At 39.3% G+C, this 19,938-nt stretch overlaps 1 protein-coding gene across 16 annotated transcripts in view; it reads left to right on the top strand.

Annotated features, from left to right (window-relative positions):
• CCDC88A (coiled-coil domain containing 88A) overlaps window positions 1-19,938 on the top strand; it is a 125,422-nt gene that overhangs the window by 68,132 nt on the left and 37,352 nt on the right. For all 16 annotated transcript variants that reach the window (XM_038750955.1, XM_038750954.1, XM_038750953.1 and 13 more), the window contains 9 exons: window positions 918-999; window positions 1,553-1,711; window positions 5,796-5,942; window positions 6,540-6,684; window positions 10,958-11,142; window positions 13,367-13,504; window positions 14,972-16,042; window positions 17,024-17,151; window positions 17,685-17,826. In XM_038750955.1, the coding sequence (XP_038606883.1) occupies window positions 918-999; window positions 1,553-1,711; window positions 5,796-5,942; window positions 6,540-6,684; window positions 10,958-11,142; window positions 13,367-13,504; window positions 14,972-16,042; window positions 17,024-17,151; window positions 17,685-17,826 (2,197 nt within the window). The remainder of the gene's footprint in view (window positions 1-917; window positions 1,000-1,552; window positions 1,712-5,795; window positions 5,943-6,539; window positions 6,685-10,957; window positions 11,143-13,366; window positions 13,505-14,971; window positions 16,043-17,023; window positions 17,152-17,684; window positions 17,827-19,938) is intronic.

Here is a 19,938-nt window from a genome sequence, read left to right as displayed (position 1 = left end):
TTCTCTGAAATCAGTAGACACTCAATAAATTCCATTACTAAGATTAGGGGAACTCAAGAGATAAGTGACCATCATCGGTGTTCAAATATTTACTCAGTGTCTGGCAGAACATTCTCCCTCCAGCTCCCTGAAATTTAAATTTCATGAGTCTTGATCTGGACTGTGTTTTTCCAAGTGAAGCGAATTCTGAAGCAGGCACTCATTTGCCCAGAACAAAGATATTAAATTACCTTATTTTTCTGGCTTTGGGATGGAAGTATCGAGGTTTCCATGTTGTGCTTTCTGTTCTTGGAACGGGAGGCAGGGAAGATAGGGAAAGAGGAGTTCCTTAGAGCGCTGCACATTCTCCTTTCCTTTCCAACTCTCTCCTCTCACTGACCTTGGATTTTCATGCCAAGCCAATCTGTTTTACTTGGCTGAGAAATAGTGTGGCCTAATGGAAAGAGCAAGACCCTGGGAGACAAGACCTTGGTTCTGCCACCAGCCTGCTGTGTAACTTCGGGCAGGTCACTTAAGGTCTCTGAGCCTCTGTTTTCCCATTTTTAAAAAGGGGGTTAAATACCTATTCTCCTTCCCTTTACACTTGAGCCTCATGTAGGACAGAGGCTGTGTCTGATCGGAATGTATTTTATCTACTCCAGTGTTTGGCACATAGTAACTGTTAAATACTCATTAATATTACTAATATTATCCTCATCATCATTATTAAAAATAAGGTTTGTTTTAAACAAATTTCATCCCTTCTTTAATTTCTAAGGGAATGAGGAGGAAGATTGTATTAACCTAAACAAGCTCTGGGAATTAATAATGCACTGGAATAGTGAGGATGGATTTGCTGTAATAAAAATGAATATGAATATAATTGTGTACCTACATTAAAACCTATTCTATAGTAGCGATGTTTTTGCATTTTCAAGGGAGGAGAAGACGGAGCAATTATTAGACTGTAAACAAGAACTCGAACAGATGGAAACAGAACTAAAGCGGCTGCAACAAGAGGTTTGTATATGGAAACATTGTTATGGAAAGACAACTCAAATATTGGGATTTTGATTTAACTGTGGTCAAGTCTTCCATAAACAAGTGTTCTTACTCATTTTTTGGATAGAAAGCTGGTGGGAATTAGGGCCCCTTCTTCCAACAGTCTGCCCGGAAAAACGTGATGTTGGAGGAATTGGTTGTTCACATGCGTGCTGCATTGGTTAAGGCGTAAGTATTAAGATGGGATTTCTCAACACAAAGTTCTTCAAGAACACAACTCCAACTTGAGATGAGAATTTAAACTAAATTAAAATTTGTCCCTTAGAAATAAGAATTTGGTCTCTTAAAATAGGCCACTTCTAAGTTAAGAATTGAATTTTGAGATGGTGATTTTGTTGGAGATGTGCATAAGTAGTTAATCATTTGCTCTTTATTCAACTTGAAAATACAGTTTGCCCAAAATTACTGTTCCCTATCTTTTTCAGGGTTTTAACTGGAACAGAGAAGATAAATTGGGAAACCTAAATGTAGACAGTGAATTGGCTGACAATCCCTAATTCTTTCTTTACAGAATATGAACTTACTTTCGGATGCTCGCTCTGCCAGAGTGTACCGAGATGAATTGGATGCCCTTCGAGAGAAGGCGATCAGAGTTGACAAACTTGAAAGTGAAGTCAGTCGATATAAAGAAAGATTGCATGATATTGAATTTTACAAGGCGAGAGTTGAGGTATGTTTGAAGAATTTCAGCTGATCACAGTGAATTTTTTTCTTTTAAAATATTCCGTTTGAAATAATATTTTTACCTTTGAGTAAATATCTCACAGTATGAAAAATGAAAAGTTCACCTGTTGCATACATATAAATTCCACGGGGTGTGTTTGGCTTTTTTTTTTTGGTCTTTGGAAATATGGTGCCTCTTACCAAGTCCAACTCTCTGCGTGTCATGAACCTTAATGTACCCAAAAAAGCAATGATATTAGTGGACGTGGAAAGATCCAGTAGGTCCCCTAGAATGATAAGGTATGACAGATGAAAATAGTTTCTACAATTGCAACAACAGACAGAAATATCATTTTCAGAGGTCAATCATAAATATGTATCACATGTCTCCTGTGTGCAACATCCCACACTATACTTAACACTGGGGCAGGATGGAGGGGAGTAAAAGGAACATACATGAAAGGTAAATTTGTTACTGCCAAAGCAAAACAATTTGAGGGGAGTAAGGCAGTGCAGAAAGATTTGCAAAGGAATTACATCCATTCAACCTCAAAAACACCATCAGGGGAATAGGCAATGCTTGTGGTATATTCTTTAAACCAATTAACACTATCAGCAATTAAGGCAGGAGAGACCAGGAATAGCCCAAGAAATAGAGGGTCAAAGAAAAAACAGTTAAAGTCAGGAGGAGAAGGGTGTGTGTGAATGCTGAAGGAAAAAAGAGCCAGGAATACAGGATTCCATCTCAGAGACATTTTGGAAAATAACTTTTAAGAGATTGAAGAGTTCAGAAACAAATTGGGATCAGCAGCATATGAAGGAGCTCTTGAAATGAACTGAAAGAGATTAAGGCTTAACGGCAAGGACAAAATCCCTACAACTTTTTTTTAGCAACCTCTGGTTGTATAAAGTCACAGGAATTCACATTCAATCAAGAGTAGCGAGAACCAGTCTTAGAAATAATTTGAAGAGAGGTTGAATTGCAGCAGTTTGGGTGAAATGCCAAAATGCCTGGGTAGGACTAACAGGTGGCTTTTCTATTCTACTTCTATTTAAAGTGCAAGCTCAGCAGTTCAGTGTACACATTCTAGACTGTGAGCCCACTGTTGGGTAGGGACCGTCTCTATATGTTGCCAACTTGTACTTCCCAAGCGCTTAGTCCAGTGCTTTGCACACAGGAATCGCTCAATAAATACGATTGAATGAATGAATGAAAGTATGCACTCCAACTGCATTGGAAAGAACAAAGATATTTATATTGATTAGGAAAGGCAACTACCACACTGATATACCCCATTTAGTGCTCTTACATTCATTTCATAGGAGAGCAATTGTCACAGCACTAAACAAAGTGGAGTTTCCCAAGTAAAGCATATTAATGTGTTCCTAAGACCCAACCAATAAATCAAAACAATGTACAATAATTTTTGTGGTAAAAAGCACAATGCATTTATATTCTTTGATGATGCAAAAACCTATAGCATGTTACAAATGAGATTTTTATGAGTACATATGTAATCATTTAATTTTGAAAATACCTCGCACATCCTATTTTTAAAAAAATCACCACGCTAATGTACAAGAGATCTATCTCACTTGTTGCCATGTGCAACCAAGCTGTTGTAATGGGCTTTTAAGATCTCGATGCAAGTCAGAGTACTTTAGAGGTGGAGGGGGAGTGGAAGAGATTTGAGCCAAAGTTAACTTTGCAGAGCTCTAAAACCATAGCATTTTCTCACAATGAGAAAGCACCATAAGAAATACTTGCAAAAAAAATTCACTGGTGTGATTGGGGAAAAAGCACTTAAAAGTCTTGTAGCTGGGGATTCTTCTACTGTCCTTATAACTCTCTTCTCACAACTGCACAGAATCATCATTCAAAGTAATGGAGAATGATCTTAAATTGAATACCAGCGGAGAACAGGCTGTTAGGTATTCCCAGCCATTGTTCATTCATTCATTCAATCGTATTTATTGAGCACTTACTGTGGGCAGAGCACTGTACTACTTCCTTTGAAAGGCCCTGAATGATAAATCCCAGCCTAGTTTGAGCTTGTTGATTTCAAGGAAACATTTGACCCGGTGGAAATCAGCCATTTTCATCTTGCTTAATGAAACTGGAATTGACTTGAAATATATAGAACACTTAGTGCAGCTGACCTTCAATGACATGGACTTCTCAGAATTTAACAACCCATGCAGGTTCATCATTACAGAAGGTTAACCAGGTCAGCCTAAATCTTGCACTAATACTGGAATTATTCAGGAAACTCAACTGGAAGCAAGACTCCATATTGTTGGGCGGAAACTAATACGACTAGCCTTTATTGATGACTGTTTATATTTGGAAAAGATGAGCGGAATTATCAAGGAAAATTTAAGAATTGCATTTTTGGTCTCTTAAACATAGACTTAGAGAGGAATCTCTTCAAACCTGAAGGATGTGCAGTTAATAATGTTCAAAATCCTCTAGACTCTAAGCGTGTTATGGGCAGGGATCGTGTCTATCAACTCTGTTATATTGTGATCTCCTAAGCGCTTAATACAGTGCTCTGAACACAGTAAGCATTTAGTAAAAATGATTGACTGATAGAAAAAGATCCATATAATGAGTGGTGAAGAAAAAGTGAAAAGCAACAGTTACCCAGGCCTATCTTCTCATGCTCAGTATGTTTGATCGTTAAAGCAGGAGGTGGAAGAAAAAACTGCATATATCATCATCATCATCATCAATCGTATTTATTGAGCGCTTACTATGTGCAGAGCACTGTACTAAGCGCTTGGGAAGTACAAATTGGCAACATATAGAGACAGACCCTATATCTGTATCAATGTGGGGTAACCTACGAATGAGGGTAGAAAAACTTTTCCATTTTGCTATTCATGTTATGCAGTTTACAATATCTAGTAAAAAAAAAAAAAAAAAGATTGCTATAACCCAAATGCCCTCCCTCCACAATCCGCCAAACTAGCTCTCTTCCTCCTTTCAAAGCCCTATTGAGAGCTCACCTCCTCCAGGAGGCCTTCCCACACTGAGCCCCCCTTTTCCTATTCTCCCCTCCCCGTCGCCCCCCCACCCTACCCCCTTTCCCTCCCCACAGCACTTATGTATATTTGTACATATTTATTACTCTATTTTATTAATGATGTGTACATAGCTATAATTCTGTTTATTCGGATGGTATTGACACCTGCTACTTGTTTTGTTTTTGTTGTCTGTCTCCTCCACCTAGACTGTGAGCCCGTTGTTGGGTAGGGACTGTCTCTGTATGTTGCTGATGTGTACTTCGCAGGCACTTAGTACAGTGCTCTGCACACAGTAAGCGCTCAATAAATATGATTGAATGAACGAATATTAAAATCACATCTCCTTCAAGAGGCTTTCCCCGAATAAGCCTACTGTTCCCCTACTCCCTCTCCCTTTTGGGTTGCTTATGCACTTGGATCTGCACCCTTTATTATTATTATTAATAATAATAATATCAGTATTTGTTAAGTTCTTATTATGTGCTGGGAACTGTACTAAGTGCTGGGGTGGATATAAGCAAGCATTTCATATTCACTACACCATCAGCCCACATCACTTATGTACATATCCGTAATTTATTTTAATGTCTGTCTCCGCTTCTAGACTGTCAGCTTCTTGTGGGCAAGGAGTGTATCTTTCAACTCTCTTGTATTCTGCTGTCCCAAGTGCTTAGTACACAGTGTTCTGCACATAGTAAGCACTCAGTAAATACCATACTTAGCTCCATGTCTTTATCCCTAGGAGCTAAGTAATTTTCCCCATTCCTGAACATGCACTCACATATGTGCTCACATTTCTTTCAAAGTAATATAACCACCCTTATTTGTTCATGGTGCTTGTGAGTGGCAATTATTTTCAACTCTATTATTTAAAATTTCCTGAAAAACAATTCATTTATATCAAAGTAAAACATGGTGTAATTATTTGATGAATACGGCACATTAATAGCAAGTGTCTAGCCTACAATGTAAATTCACTCTTACAAAAGGATCAGAAAATTTTGAAGTGTACAGATAACAAGTTAATTGTAATAAATAACCGTGCTGATTTAAAATGCTTAAAGGAATTAAAAGAAGACAATCAAGTATTACTGGAAACAAAGACCATGTTGGAAGACCAATTAGAAAATACCAGAGCTCGTTCTGATAAATTACATGAATTAGAAAAAGAAAATCTGCAACTGAAGGCCAAACTACACGATATGGAAATGGTAGGTATATTTTAACTAAATGGACTATCTGTTCTTATGAAGCAAATTGGGACTGTTTTTACCTTTATAGAGAGGGGAGGCAGGGTTGGGAGAGTAAGATACAGTAATGATGCCCTGTCATCGTTGTTTGCCTTCTTTGGTGTGTGAGGAACATGAAAGTGCTTAGTACAGTGCTCTGCACATAGTAAGCGCTCAGTAAATGCGATTGAATGAGTGAATGCAAGCACAGTTTGGCCCTGAGGCAGAGTTGCACACCTTTCTTACCTGGGCAAGGGCAGATTGGGAGAAACTGCTGTACAGTAAGTAGGGCTGCAGTGATTTTTGTCAAATTTAATTCCAGGTGAGTTCTCTCGGGGTCACTAAACTAACTTTATATGAGTCCCTTCACAACAGCATTTTTAATTTTAGTTCTTTGGATCTGGTGGGAGTCAGCAAATAGGCTGTCTTGAGGAATTTCCTTAAGAGTGGAAATTGATAACATAGTGTAGGTGTAACTTTTTTCAAACTAATATCAAATGTGAAATGCTAATTCAGTAGAAAAGATATGTCTTGAGACATGCATTGAAGCTGATTGAAGCACATTTTTGTCCCCATAAGGAGCGTGATCTGGATAGGAAGAAGATTGAAGAGTTGATGGAAGAAAATATGACTTTGGAGATGGCTCAGAAACAAAGTATGGATGAATCATTACATCTTGGCTGGGAACTGGAGCAAATATCCAGAACTAGTGAACTTTCTGAAGGTAAAAAATAAGCACACGTGTAACAAACATCCAGGAACAAGTGTTGCAGCGTGTTTCATTGTATTGAGTTTTGAGGATCTTGCTTTCAGCCTTTTGCTGTTTTTTTTATTGCCCTAAATTGTCTCTCCTAACAAATGTAATGAAAAATATTTGTGATTGTAACTGATTTTTTTCTGTTCATTAGCATCTACTGCGGAATTATGGCACCCCTGAAAACATCTGGCACTGAGCTCATTTCTCGCATATCGTGAAAGATGTCTAAGTAAATTAATGGGATTGCCTTTTGTAGTCCCATAGGATTAGATTTAGACATTCTTCAACAGCGGGGAGAGTCATGCTCGTTACTTTGCAGCAGCCTGTCTGCAAACCCGAGAGAATTGCTACTTCTGGAAATTGGGACCACAGGAACAAAAGTCTTATAAAAGCTACCCCAAGCTTTTTGAGTAGGGCAAGCGACCATCACTAGCCTGCCCTGCTTCATGAGTCAGATGAGGACTGGCTGGTATTAAAACCCCCAAATGGTGACTTTTCTTTCTGGTCTTCCCACTCCCTGTCAACTGCAGCAAGCCTCAAGCCTCGGCTTCTGATATTTCTCCTTTTTTCTGTGGGTTCTGAGCAATCAGCTGAACAGGGGGCTCTCCCCACTCCAGAGCCACTGTAGGGAACATGTTTGGCCTCTTCCTGAGACTGAGGGAGGTGTACCTTTATCTCCCCCCATCAGAGGTGCAGGAGGGGTTTGTCGTATTACTATTACCAACTCCTGGGGAGGGTGTCTCTCTCTTTTGCCTCTCTTTCCTTCTCGTCTTCCCCAGTTCTCCCTTTGTTTCCTCTCTCCCATCTGTGAGGGTTTGCCATCTGTGAGGAGGCCTTCCCAGACTGAGCCCCTTCCTTCCTCTCCCCCTCGTCCCCCTCTCCATCCCCCCCCATCTTACCTACTTCCCTTCCCCACAGCACCTGTATATATGTATATATGTTTGTACATATTTATTACTCTATTTATTTATTTATTTTACTTGTACATATCTATTCTATTTTATTTTGTTAGTATGTTTGGTTTTGTTCTCTGTCTCCCCCTTCTAGACTGTGAGCCCACTGTTGGGTAGGGACTGTCTCTATATGTTGCCAACTTGTACTTTCCAAGCGCTTAGTACAGTGCTCTGCACACAGTAAGCGCTCACTAAATACGATTGATTGATTTGTTATCCTCTGTTTTTTCGCTAAGTCTCTGTCTTTGTCTTATGCTCCTCTCTACATCCCTCAGTCTGTTTTCTCTTTGTCTCTGTGTGTCTCTCTTTCCCGTCCCTAGTAGCAGATCAGAATGTAAAGATCGCACCTCTGGAATGATATGTAAACACAACATGTATCTTTGTGTTCAAAGATGATGCCTCGATGGTGAACTTTAACCAGCGTGATGTGCTCACATGTAAAGGTTGTTCTTTACTGTCCTGTTGCCTTTGCTCTTTCCAGTGCCTGATACTGTTTTCAGTTCTGCTTTTTAGTATCAAGATCTTCCCAAAGCCTCTGCTCAAAAAGAGCTTCCCTGGTCCCGGTTACCGTCAGCCAAGTTGGTGTGTCTTCTCCCGTGGCCTCCCAACAGTCCACTATTCTGTCACACCATTTTGAGGTTGTGTTTCACTGTGTGTTTAAAATGTTGCATCTGCTATCACTGCCCAGAGTCGCTCAGTTTCAGCTCTCCATTCAGCAACTGCCTGGGTATCCTGCTGTCATCTCCTCTCATGTCCTGTCTAGTGAAGTTGTGTCGTGATGGGCATCGCTTCAGTGCTAGTGAACCAACTGCGTTTCAGAATTTTGTTCTTTGTGACCATCTAACCATTTGATGTTAACTTGGGCTTGTAAGTGATCCAAAAAAAAAAGTATGGGCTATTTCAGTAATTTTAAAATTTGCCTACACATTAAAGGTTGGACTCTACTATAGTTTTGCAGGCTTTTAATTTGGTTTGAAACTTGATGTCATATTTTCACCTCATTCTGTCTGTCATTTTCCAGTTGACCTCTTGGCCTTTTTTTAAGTCTATTTTTCAACTACTTTTTCTATTGGTGTATGGTTGGAGAGTGTTCTGAGTAGGTGCCAGAGTTCAGTTTGTTATCACCGCTGCATTCTTGATGTCACTGTTAGGACGTTTGTTGAAATTCCTTAGTCTGTGCTAGCATCTCTAAATTTTGTCAGTTTGTGGTAGTTCTTTAACCTGTGTGTAGTTCATAATTACATGTCTGTCATCCATGTGCGCTTCTAAAAAACAAATATCAACATATAGCATTTCCTGGATGACTGATTTAGGGATTTATGATAATGTTCAGCAGGAAATGTTGAAAAAGCTTTGGGAAGGACCTGAGAGATCTTTCAAGGTCTTATTTCCCTAAAACATGGCTGCTACATAGACTAAAAGAGAATCTGTTTCATAATCCTGTTTTGCTGTACACATAAAAGGAAAAACATCAGAAAGGATAGCGTCTTTCAACTCTTAACCAGTTGTTTCACTGGGGAATAGAATTAGGATTTTACCAAACTTCTCAATGCAGCCAAGTTTGCTGTGCTTTGCCAGTGCCCAGGTTTATTATTGGTTTCCAGTGCTTTTATAGGCTACAGAGATAGGAAAGAGGGCTTGGTATTCCTGGCACTTTCTCTGATAAGCAACAAAGTTCTGCTCTGTAATGTTGAGGTCTAAAGCCACACTGTATTTCCAGGAATTAATATTTTATGGTTTTTGTCTAGTGCTTAGTCAGAACTCTGATAAGGAGGATCTTGCTCCCGGCTGACATACTAACCCCCACATCAGCAGTTTTGAAATCCTAGACCATTTCTTCCGAGTATCATATTTTGGGAGAAGTGTGTGCAGCTGTCCAAGCCCTACACCTCATTCTTGCACAGAGGATCTTAACAATTATGCTGACAATTTGGGAAGCCCTGTTTATTTTTTAGACTGTACTGTGGTGATAATATCCCCAGAAGTTGAGCAAATGGTGTATATTTGCATGGAGGCAAGTTCTCTGTGCCTCAGCCTCAGTGGTGGAACTCTAATCAAAGAAATTACTAAAGTGTTACCTTCTAACGCAGAATTCCCTTCTTTTCTGGGATGAAGATAGTAGTTCTTTGGTTCTTACTGGGAGTCGAGACCGTATAAATTTTGCGCAGACAGATGATGTTCTTGACTTGATCATAGTCTTTTTAGACTTGGATCTCCTCACCCTTGCTACTTTCCACCAATGACACCTGCTCTTCATGTCACATTGCAGGCTTTTAGAGATATTCCTTTGCTAGGGATTATTTGGAGCTACAATGTAGCCATGTGGCATTTTTTATTTCTTGGTAATTCGTTAATGTCTTTTCATCACACTAGTTGCGAGATCAACCAGGATAGTGTTGTTTGATTTGAATTATGGCTTAACTGGATTTTTTTTACGTACATTCAGGCCTTTGATATGAATAGAAGCAACTTAAAATCTTGGGATTATACTGGACCATTACATGTTAAAAAAAAAAAAAAAAGCATTCATAGTGCCTTCAGGTAGAAGGTGAAAATCTGGGATTTTACTGACTCTCTTTTTGCAATACCCTGTTTTTAAAAATTATCATCCCTCTCTCTCTCTCTCTCTCTCTTTTATGCATAGGTTCTTGCAGGCCAGGAATATTTCTTGGGATTCTTTTGTGCTTTCCCAAGTACTTAGTAGGTGCTCATTACTCCTGCTACTGCTACCATGCATAGCACTGGTTAATAGCCCTTTTCTTGATGCCATGTTTACAGTAGTTATGGAAGAATTGGAGACCTCACAGTTGGTCTTGCATAAACCATTGCAATATAGGCAGTTACCCGAGTGTATTCCCATTACAGTCTGGAGCAACTCTTGTCCCTGATATAGAATCCCTATCATGATGCCTTAATCATTTAGGGTATAGAGCAGATGCCCTTTAACATTGCTTGTATGTTTCACTACTTCATCACTCCATCACTGTCAGAGGCAGCAGCAGCGTAGAAGAAAGTAGAAAACATTCTCTTATTTGCTTCTACAAAATAAGTTCAGAGCACAAGATCATTTTTTCCTAATATATTTCTAGCTTGTATGTTTTCATCACGTAACAAAGTCACCAAAGAAAGGATCCATAACTCCTTTACCTGCTTCCATTCTGATTCATAACATTTTGTATTTAAACTATCAGGGACCTGGTAACACGTGGTTGATGAATACATGGGCTTTCAGGGGTGAAAAACAGAGTTCCACTAATCCACTAAAGGTATGTCTTTTCATCTTTCAGCTCCACAAAAATCTCTGAGCCACGAAGTGAATGAATTAGCATCAAGTAGGTTGCTGAAGCTGGAAATGGAAAACCAAAGCTTGGTGAAGACTGTGGAAGAGCTTCGGAGTTCTGTGGGTTCAGTAGAAGGCAATAATTCCAAAATTCTGAAACTGGAAAAGGAAAACCAGAGGCTGAGCAAAAAGGTAGTTAGAGAGTTCAAAACCATGGAGTACGATATCTGCAACATTGAAGAGCTACTTTTTTGTTTTATGCTGTAGCCTCAGTATATTTAAACTAGGTTTGGAGCACACTAATATATTCCAGGACAGGTGAATTGCCCAGGTAATCTTTGGAAATTGTGTTTTTTCCGGATACAGTATTGAAACCCCTGAAAGTGTGCCACCTTATTTGGAAGAAGTGTAGTTTTCAAATTGACGTGTAGGACCATCCAGAAAATCAGTTTTAATACAGCTAAGCATAGACCTTTTAAAATTGGTTGAACTGGGTGAAGTGTCCTCTCCTAAATTGAATTCAGACTCACTTGGTTTTTAATTGGTTTTTAATCCCCTTTCCTGTAGATCAATGAATGGTTCTTAAGTCAACAGTTTATCCATTTATTTCAGTCACAGTAAGAACCAACTTAATTAAATGTAGTGACCGGAGGTTTCATGTAGATAAAAATTCCTTTTGAAGGTATGTTAGAAAATTAAATTTATTAGTTCATAGTTCAGACTGCCTTGCTTTGAAATTACCATTTTTTTCCACATTCAAAGCTCCCTTCACTGATAACTGTCCATTGTTGTCAGTCTAAGGAATGAACCAGAAGGCATTTCACCCAAAATGTAACTTTAGAGTCAAAAGGCAATATTGTATTTTATTTAAACAAGTAATTGTTAAAGCTTGTAATCGGAAATAATTTAAATCGAGGTGACTTTTTTTGTTCAGGTGGAAGGTCTCAGCTTCAAAAATATATCCATTCAAAATTCATAAATGTTATAAAAAATTCCTTTTTCAAATTCCCTACTGATTTCTTTTTTGCTAATTTAATACCCTTTTCCCCCTTTCAGATGTGTTCAGTAATTGAGAACAGATTTGAATATAAAATTAACATATACTAGAACTGGAGATAATGTTTAGTTCCCTCACCTCTCTAATTCCCCTCTCCTTTTTTCTTCTTCTCCCCCTTGCTCTAACAGCCCTTTTCCTCTTCCTTCTTCCCGTCCCCTCCATCTCCTCCTCCTCTTTTCCTTCTCTTTCCCTCCCACCAAAGGGCACTTTCTGGTTACTTTTTTTTGGGGGACTAAGCCTGTTGGGCAGGGAACATGTCTGCTAATTCTGTTGGACTCTCCACTCAATAAATGCAGTTGATTGATTGACCGGCAAGAAATAAACTCTCTAAGCATTGAGAGAAATATGATCCTTATAGCTACTCTGATAAATAAATTCTCTGAGCCATGCTCTGTTCACGGGACCGACCATAGTGCGCTGGGAAGCAGGAGGCCTGGGTTCTAGTCCTGGGTTTCCATATAGAGGGAAGAGTCCTGCTGAGCTGTACCATAAGTGGCAAAAATATCTGGCACTCCATAAGGTGCCCAGGCATAGTAGGAATCCCAAAAAATAGCAAGCTAACCTATGCAGCAGAGACATCAGGGGCTTTCAAGCCCCTCTCCATCCCCCATCTTACCTCCTTCCCTTCCCCACAGCACCTGTATATATGTATATATGGTTGTACATATTTATTACTCTATTTATTTATTTATTTATTTATTTTACTTGTACATTTCTATCCTATTTATTTTATTTTTTTGGTATGTTTGGTTTTGTTCTCTGCCTCCCCCTTTTAGACTGTGAGCCCACTGTTGGGTAGGGACTGTCTTTATGCGTTGCCAGTTTGTACTTCCCAAGCGCTTAGTACAGTGCTCTGCAGATAGTAAGCGCTCAATAAATACGATTGAGTGATTGATTGATTGATTTCAAGCCAGCCCATCTGCTGGGTTATCACACAGCAAAGGCAGTGTGATGCTCCTGCTACTCACTGGTTGCACTCTTTCCCCTGGCAGGTGTAAGCTAATTCTGATATAGTGGACTCTCCCAAGTGCTTAGAACAGTGCCCTCTTTGCATATAGTAGGTGCTCAGTAAATACCATGGATTGATCGATTGAAGAGAGAGTGTGTGTTACTATAAGCCACTAACACTGAAACCAATTCCATCATGCAAGTTCTCAATCAGGAAGTCTCAGATCGAGGTTCGTCTCCTCAAGGACTCCATCCTCACCATTAATAATTAAACACCTGCCTTTCCATTTGAAGTATCTTATTTTTTTTTAACATTTGCGATCAAAGCAGAATTCTGCCTTTTTATATGCGGAGTAGCTATTGATAATTTTTTTTTTTAATCATCTTCTGTGATTTTGTTTCTTCCCCCAGTTGGAAGGACTTGAGAATGAAATTAGTCAAGAGAAGCAAAGCCTTCAAAATAGTCAAAATCTGAGTAAGGACCTCATGAAGGAGAAAGCACAGCTTGAAAAAACAATCGAAACACTTAGAGAAAATTCAGAAAGACAGGTAAGCATTGATTTCTGAATAAACTAATTGTTTTTGTTTATCTTTACAAAACCTTATGATATATTTTGAAATGCTACTGAAGGTGCACCCCAAAATACTTGGCCCAATTTTCTCCTCTTTGGAGGGGAACGAGTGTGTCCAGAATTTGGGTTGAAGGATGGTTTTCTCCTCCCTTCTCCGTTAACTCAGGAAGTTTACTGTGACTGCGTACAGATTAAGTTATTTCAGTAGAATAAGTTGAGGCGGAGAAGGTTTATTTTGGCAAGTGGATAAAGAAATTGGGGAAAACATCCTAGATTGTAATTGAAAGAGGAGAGAGACGGTGGTATGGTACAAGGGAATAGGGAGACCATTCCAAACAGATTCAGCAAAGCTTGAGGAGAGTGTAAGGAGCTGTAAACAGACAAGGTTGCCTGGGATCAATACAGACATCGTTTAACAGTATCAGCAGTGTTCATTGAGTCGTTACTGATTGTAAAGCACCGAACTAGGCATTTGGAGAAGGTAGGCTGGAGTAATGTACAAAGATGAGTGTAAGAAGAGGATCATTTGACTGAAAGGTTGGAGGACTGGCTGTGTGTAGTTACCAGAGGTATGTAAAGAAGCAGCTTGGCCCAGTGGATAGAGCACAGTCCTGGGAGTCAGAAGGGCCTGGGTTTCTAATCCCAGCTCTGCCACTGGTCTGCTGTGTGACCTTGGGCAAGTCACTTCACTTCTCTGGGCCTCATTACCTCATCTGAAAAACGAGGATTAAGATTGTGAGTCCTATGTGGGACAGGAATTGTGTCCAATCCAATTACCTTATATCTACTGAGAGAGGCCCTACTGAGAGCTCACCTCCTCCAGGAGGCCTTCCCAGACTGAGCCCCTTCCTCTCCCCCTCGTCCCCCTCTCCATCCCCCCCATCTTACCTCCTTCCCTTCCCCACAGCACCTGCATATATGTATATATGTTTGTACGTATTTATTACTCTATTTTACTTGTACATATCTATTCTATTTATTTTATTTTGTTAGTATGTTTGGTTTTGTTCTCTGTCTCCCCCTTTTAGACTGTGAGCCCACTGTTGGGTAGGGACTGTCTCTATATGTTGCCAACTTGTACTTCCCAAGCGCTTAGTACAGTGCTCTGCACACAGTAAGTGCTCAATAAATACGATTGATGATGATGATGATCTACCCCAGCGCTTAGTATAGTGCTTGGCACGTAGTAAGCCCTTACCAAATACCACAATCATTATTATTTTAATTATTATTATTATTACTAATAATTATCATAGCGCTTGTTCTCAAACTCAAGCATGAAATAAAAAGGGAAGGATGCTTGTTCTTGAACTCAAATAAGCACAAAATAAAAAGGGAAGGATAATGTGGGTCATATGTCTTTTGATCGTTAATCGCTTAGAGGAAAACGTTAGACCTTGATTTGGCTGGAGTTGAGACTTTTATTTTTCTTTCTCTGCGACAGATTAAAATACTGGAACAGGAGAATGAACATCTGAATCAAACCGTGGCTTCCCTGAGGCAGCGCTCCCAGATAAGTGCCGAGGCAAGAATGAAAGACATTGAGAAAGAAAATAAAATCCTACATGAATCTATCAAAGAGACAAGCAGCAAGTTAAATAAGATTGAATTTGAAAAGAGACAAGTTAGAAAGGAATTAGAGCACTTTAAAGAAAAAGGAGAAAGAGCAGAAGAGCTCGAAAATGAGTTGCATCATCTGGAAAAGGAAAATGAGTCGTTACAGAAAAAGATAACCAATTTAAAAATTACTTGTGAGAAGATTGAATCTTTAGAACAGGAAAATTCCGACCTGGAAGTGGAAAACAGAAAATTAAAAAAGACACTAGATAGCTTAAAAAATCTTACTTTTCAACTTGAGTCCTTGGAGAAGGAGAATTCTCAGCTGGATGAAGAAAACTTAGAACTGCGAAGATCGGTAGAATCTTTAAAGTGTACCAGTATGAAGATGGCTCAACTGCAATTAGAAAATAAAGAGTTGGAAAGTGAAAAAGAGCAACTGAAGAAAGGCCTTGAACTCATGAAGGCTTCTTTCAAGAAAACCGAGCGTTTAGAAGTCAGTTACCAAGGTCTGGATACAGAAAACCAAAGACTGCAGAAAGCCCTTGAAAACAGCAATAAAAAAATTCAGCAGTTGGAAGTTGAACTCCAGGATTTGGAGACTGAAAATCAAACACTACAGAAGAGTCTAGAAGAATTAAAAATTTCCAGTAAGCGACTGGAGCAGCTAGAAAAGGAGAATAAGTTATTAGAGCAAGAGACTTCTCAACTGGAAAAAGATAAAAAGCAACTAGAAAAGGAGAATAAGAGACTCCGGCAACAAGCAGAAATAAAAGACATTACATTAGAAGAAAATAATGTAAAAATTGGAAATCTGGAAAAGGAGAGTAAATCCCTCTTCAAAGAAATAGCTGTATTTAAGGACTCCTGTGTACGACTAAAAGAGTTAGAAAAAGAAAACAAGGAGCTCGTAAAGAGAACAACTATTGATAAAAAAACACTTCTAACATTGCGTGAGGTAATTCCTCAAGTTTTCATTATCAGTTAGTGGATTTGGGTCATATGTAATTGCTCAATCTTTTAAAAATTCATTTGTGGTCCAGATTTTAGATCTACATTTCCCTTTGAAATCCAGTAGTTTTCATACAATGATGAGCCTATAAGGTTTGAGCAGAAGACTAGAAATATTCCCTAAAATTGTCTATTTGGTTTGTCCTTACTTTCTGTGAAATGATATTTACATTAAAGTTGTCTTTCCAAGTAAAGCTTTTAATTGTATTGGCTCCAGTATAATCATTGTTTGCCCTTGTTCTGTTTAATAATTGTGAACTGAAATTAAGTATTATTAGCACCTACTGTATATTGTACACTATATACTGCACTGGGAACTTGGGAGACAGAAAATAAGGAAAAGATGTGATCCTTGTCCTTAAAAACAGCCTACAGTCTAATATAATTTTTTAAAACATATAAAACCAGAGTCTCTTCGTATATAAATTATCCCCTGAAAACAAGCTAAGTATTTGGAAAAGCTGAAGTGGGCCACCAAGGTAGCATTGTTGCGTTTGTGCATTAAATGGTACCCTAATAGCCTGAAAGACATAAAGAAGCTTCTTATGAAGTGGTTTTTAAAATTATTATTATTCTAGGGAAGGGCTAACTACTCTCTAAAAGAATCTGGATCATTGAATAGGAAATGAGCCTTGTAGATGTCTTGATTTTGGAACCAATACCATTTTTTTGCCCTTTAGCTAAGAGGAAGTTTTTCAGAGAGAAAGGAAGGAAGCATTTGAAGTTATGCTTGACGTCTAGCTGTATTTTTTTTTATCTGACTATATGTTAATGATAAGGCGCATAGGTCAAGACTTAAACCTTTCCGTCTTTTGCATTTTATCATATGCACTTGGAGAAAATATCTTCAGAATTGATAGGTGTTTGAATCTTGGCCACATATGATATTTTATGCTCCTCTCTCTTATTTTCCATTTTTTTTGGCAAGGATTTGGTGAGTGAAAAGCTAAAGACTCAACAGATGAATAACGATTTAGAAAAACTTACTCACGAACTCGAAAAGATAGGGTTAAATAAAGAACGCCTCTTGCACGATGAGCAGAACACTGATGACAGGTGAGTGTAAAGTCTGATTTAATAGAATGAAAAATGTAACCTAAATACTCAACTGTCTTCTTAACACTTTCTTCAAAAAATGGCAATTATGTATCTGAACTCTGAAACTATTTCAGAATTAATATGGAATGATTCTGGTTTCTGAACTAAAAATAGGTTGATGGGAATCATGACCACCTAATGATGAAAAACACAAGAACACTATCAAATTATAATTACTTTTAGTTCAAAAAGAGCAAGCCATCAGCATGAGTTTAGAACTTAAGTATATCTGTATTGCGCTCCACTGTTCAATGATCATTCTAAATTGTTGACATAGTTTTTATTTTTATTTGGATGGGCTGATGATCTTTTTGGATAAAAGGAGTCACATTTCTGGCTTTTCTGGTAGGGTTATTCTTTGTTGGTAAAACTCCAACGAAAGGTGAACACAAAGGAGCAAAGGGGGAAATTGCATATTAATACTGATAATTAGTCTTTCTAAAAATGACCTCCAGAAGAAATGCATTACCCTTGCTTTGCATTTTTAATAGTAGGTACAAGCTTTTGGAGTCAAAATTAGAGTCTACCCTGAAGAAATCCCTTGAAATAAAAGAAGAGAAAATTGCAGCTTTGGAAGCTCGATTAGAAGAATCCACAAATTTCAATCAACAACTGCGTCAAGAGCTTAAAACAGTATGTAAATGGAGATACTGGTTTATGTGTTCGTGTCTTAAAATCAGGTGTGAGTTTCATGTAGCTTCAATTTGAGATTTAATGGCAATTTTATGGTAGGCAATATGCAAAATGAAACCTGAAGTTCCAGTAATTTGCCCTTCTCTGAAATTTGAGGTGAGGTCATAAAGTATTTAACACCATCCATCCATGTGTGGCCGAGTTATAAAATTCAGGAAACCAGATGGAATAACTTGCGTAATTGCTTGTTTGTGAATGGCTAAAGCCAGATGATCCCAAAGGCTATTAATAGAAACATGCTCGTGCATTGAAACAAGGACAACTTCAGACCAAAGGGTAATGGAGCATGTGTCTCAGCGCACACAAACGGAAAGGACCGCTGGTGGCAGTTAAAAATTTGGAAATGCCTCCGTCTGCCCAGTTCTGAAGAGCTGCCTTGTGTCGGCAAAGGCCTAGGAGAGGAATGCAGTGGCTCTGGAACAAAGCAGGAGGTGGCAGAGGGGCCAGAGATCACCCTGGAGGAACACTCTAGGCTCGGGTTCAATCAATCAATCAATCAATCGTATTTATTGAGCGCTTACTATGTGCAGAGCACTGGACTAAGTGCTTGGGAAGTACAAATTGGCAACATACAGAGACAGTCCCTACCCAACAGTGGGCTCACAGTCTAAAAGGGGGAGACAGAGAACAAAACCAAACATACTAACAAAATAAAATAAATAGAATAGATAGGTACAAGTAAAATAAATAAATAGAGTAATAAATATGTACAAACACATATACAGGTGCTGTGGGGAAGGGAAGGAGGTAAGATGGGGGGATGGAGAGGGGGACGAGGGGGAGAGGAAGGAAGGGGCTCAGTCTGGGAGGAAAGGGCTCAGTCTGGGTTCAGGTTGACGTCCAAGTGAGATGCACCGAAACGTAGTAATATCCAGTGGAAAAAGAGAACAGGACAAAAGTTACCCTGCCTCAGGTGTGGCCAGATGTCTGAAGCTGGCCCTGATTCTGCTTGAAAGATATTAAAGGGAATGTAGAGCACTGTGGGCATTCAGTCGTATTTATGGAGCACTTACCGTGTGCAGAGCACTGTACTAAGCGCTTAATGTAAAACGTAACGGCACAATATTAGATAGCTGTGCATGTAGATGATTTGTAAGGGATTGTCAGATGTGCTTCAGTCATCACCACTCACATTTGAAGCCACTTGAGTCTCCATCACCTTTGTGTCTATATTTATACGGTAGTAGTTTTAGGACCTTGTTGAGTGAGTCATAATAAAATGATCGATTTTTATAATAGATGGATTTGAGCTGCCCCTCTGCTGCCTTAGTAGTCCTCAACATTAATATTATTATTAATGGCATTTGTTAAGCGCTTACTACGTGCAAAGCACTGTTCTAAGCGCTGAACCATTACCAGGGTGCAAATAGGGTTAATCCATGAAGCTGCTTAATCAGAAGAAGATCCAGAAGAGAAAGTAGGAAAGGGAGAGGATTAACGTGGGATTATTCTCAGAGGGCGTCATTGAACGTCTGGATGAAAATAAAAGTTACTCTTGGGATATTTGAACCGTGTAGGCAAAGATGCCAACTTTTTCACTTCGAATGTCAGGATGAGCTTGACGATCAAGTTTGAGGGCAGAGAGGAAAAGGGGGAGGAAGGGAATGAAAGGAAGCCTCATCATCCACTACACACACATGTTGTGTCCAAGATTCCAGATTTCCAATCCCTGCTGATGCCCAGTTTCCACTCGTGGCAAGAGGACCCCAGCCTGTTCCCAGATCCCGCTCCTCTTACAATAGAGCTCTCACCCGTGTCCTGAGAGCCCCAGCCCAGCCCCCATTTGTGCCCATGACGAGCCCAGCTATCATTTGTACCACAAGGCTCTACCTTAGCCCATGCCCAACTCAAGCTCCGGAGGATCTTTGCCCCTCCGGCACCCCCAAGGACTCCAGCCCCGGTTAGCAGGGATCAGGAGATGGAGCCGCCGTCTTGGCATCTCTGATTCCTGTCCAAGTCCAAAGGTAGGGTGGACTAAATATGCTATCCTTCCTTCCTGAAAAACCGTAGGGGTGATGCCAGTGGTGTTTTCTCCGCAAGGTCAAGCCCCTG

This window comes from Tachyglossus aculeatus, chromosome 9 (assembly GCF_015852505.1).
Source record: "Tachyglossus aculeatus isolate mTacAcu1 chromosome 9, mTacAcu1.pri, whole genome shotgun sequence".
NCBI classification, from domain to species: domain Eukaryota; kingdom Metazoa; phylum Chordata; class Mammalia; order Monotremata; family Tachyglossidae; genus Tachyglossus; species Tachyglossus aculeatus.
Note: the sequence above shows the minus strand (reverse complement) of the source record. Positions and strands in the feature narration are given on the sequence as shown.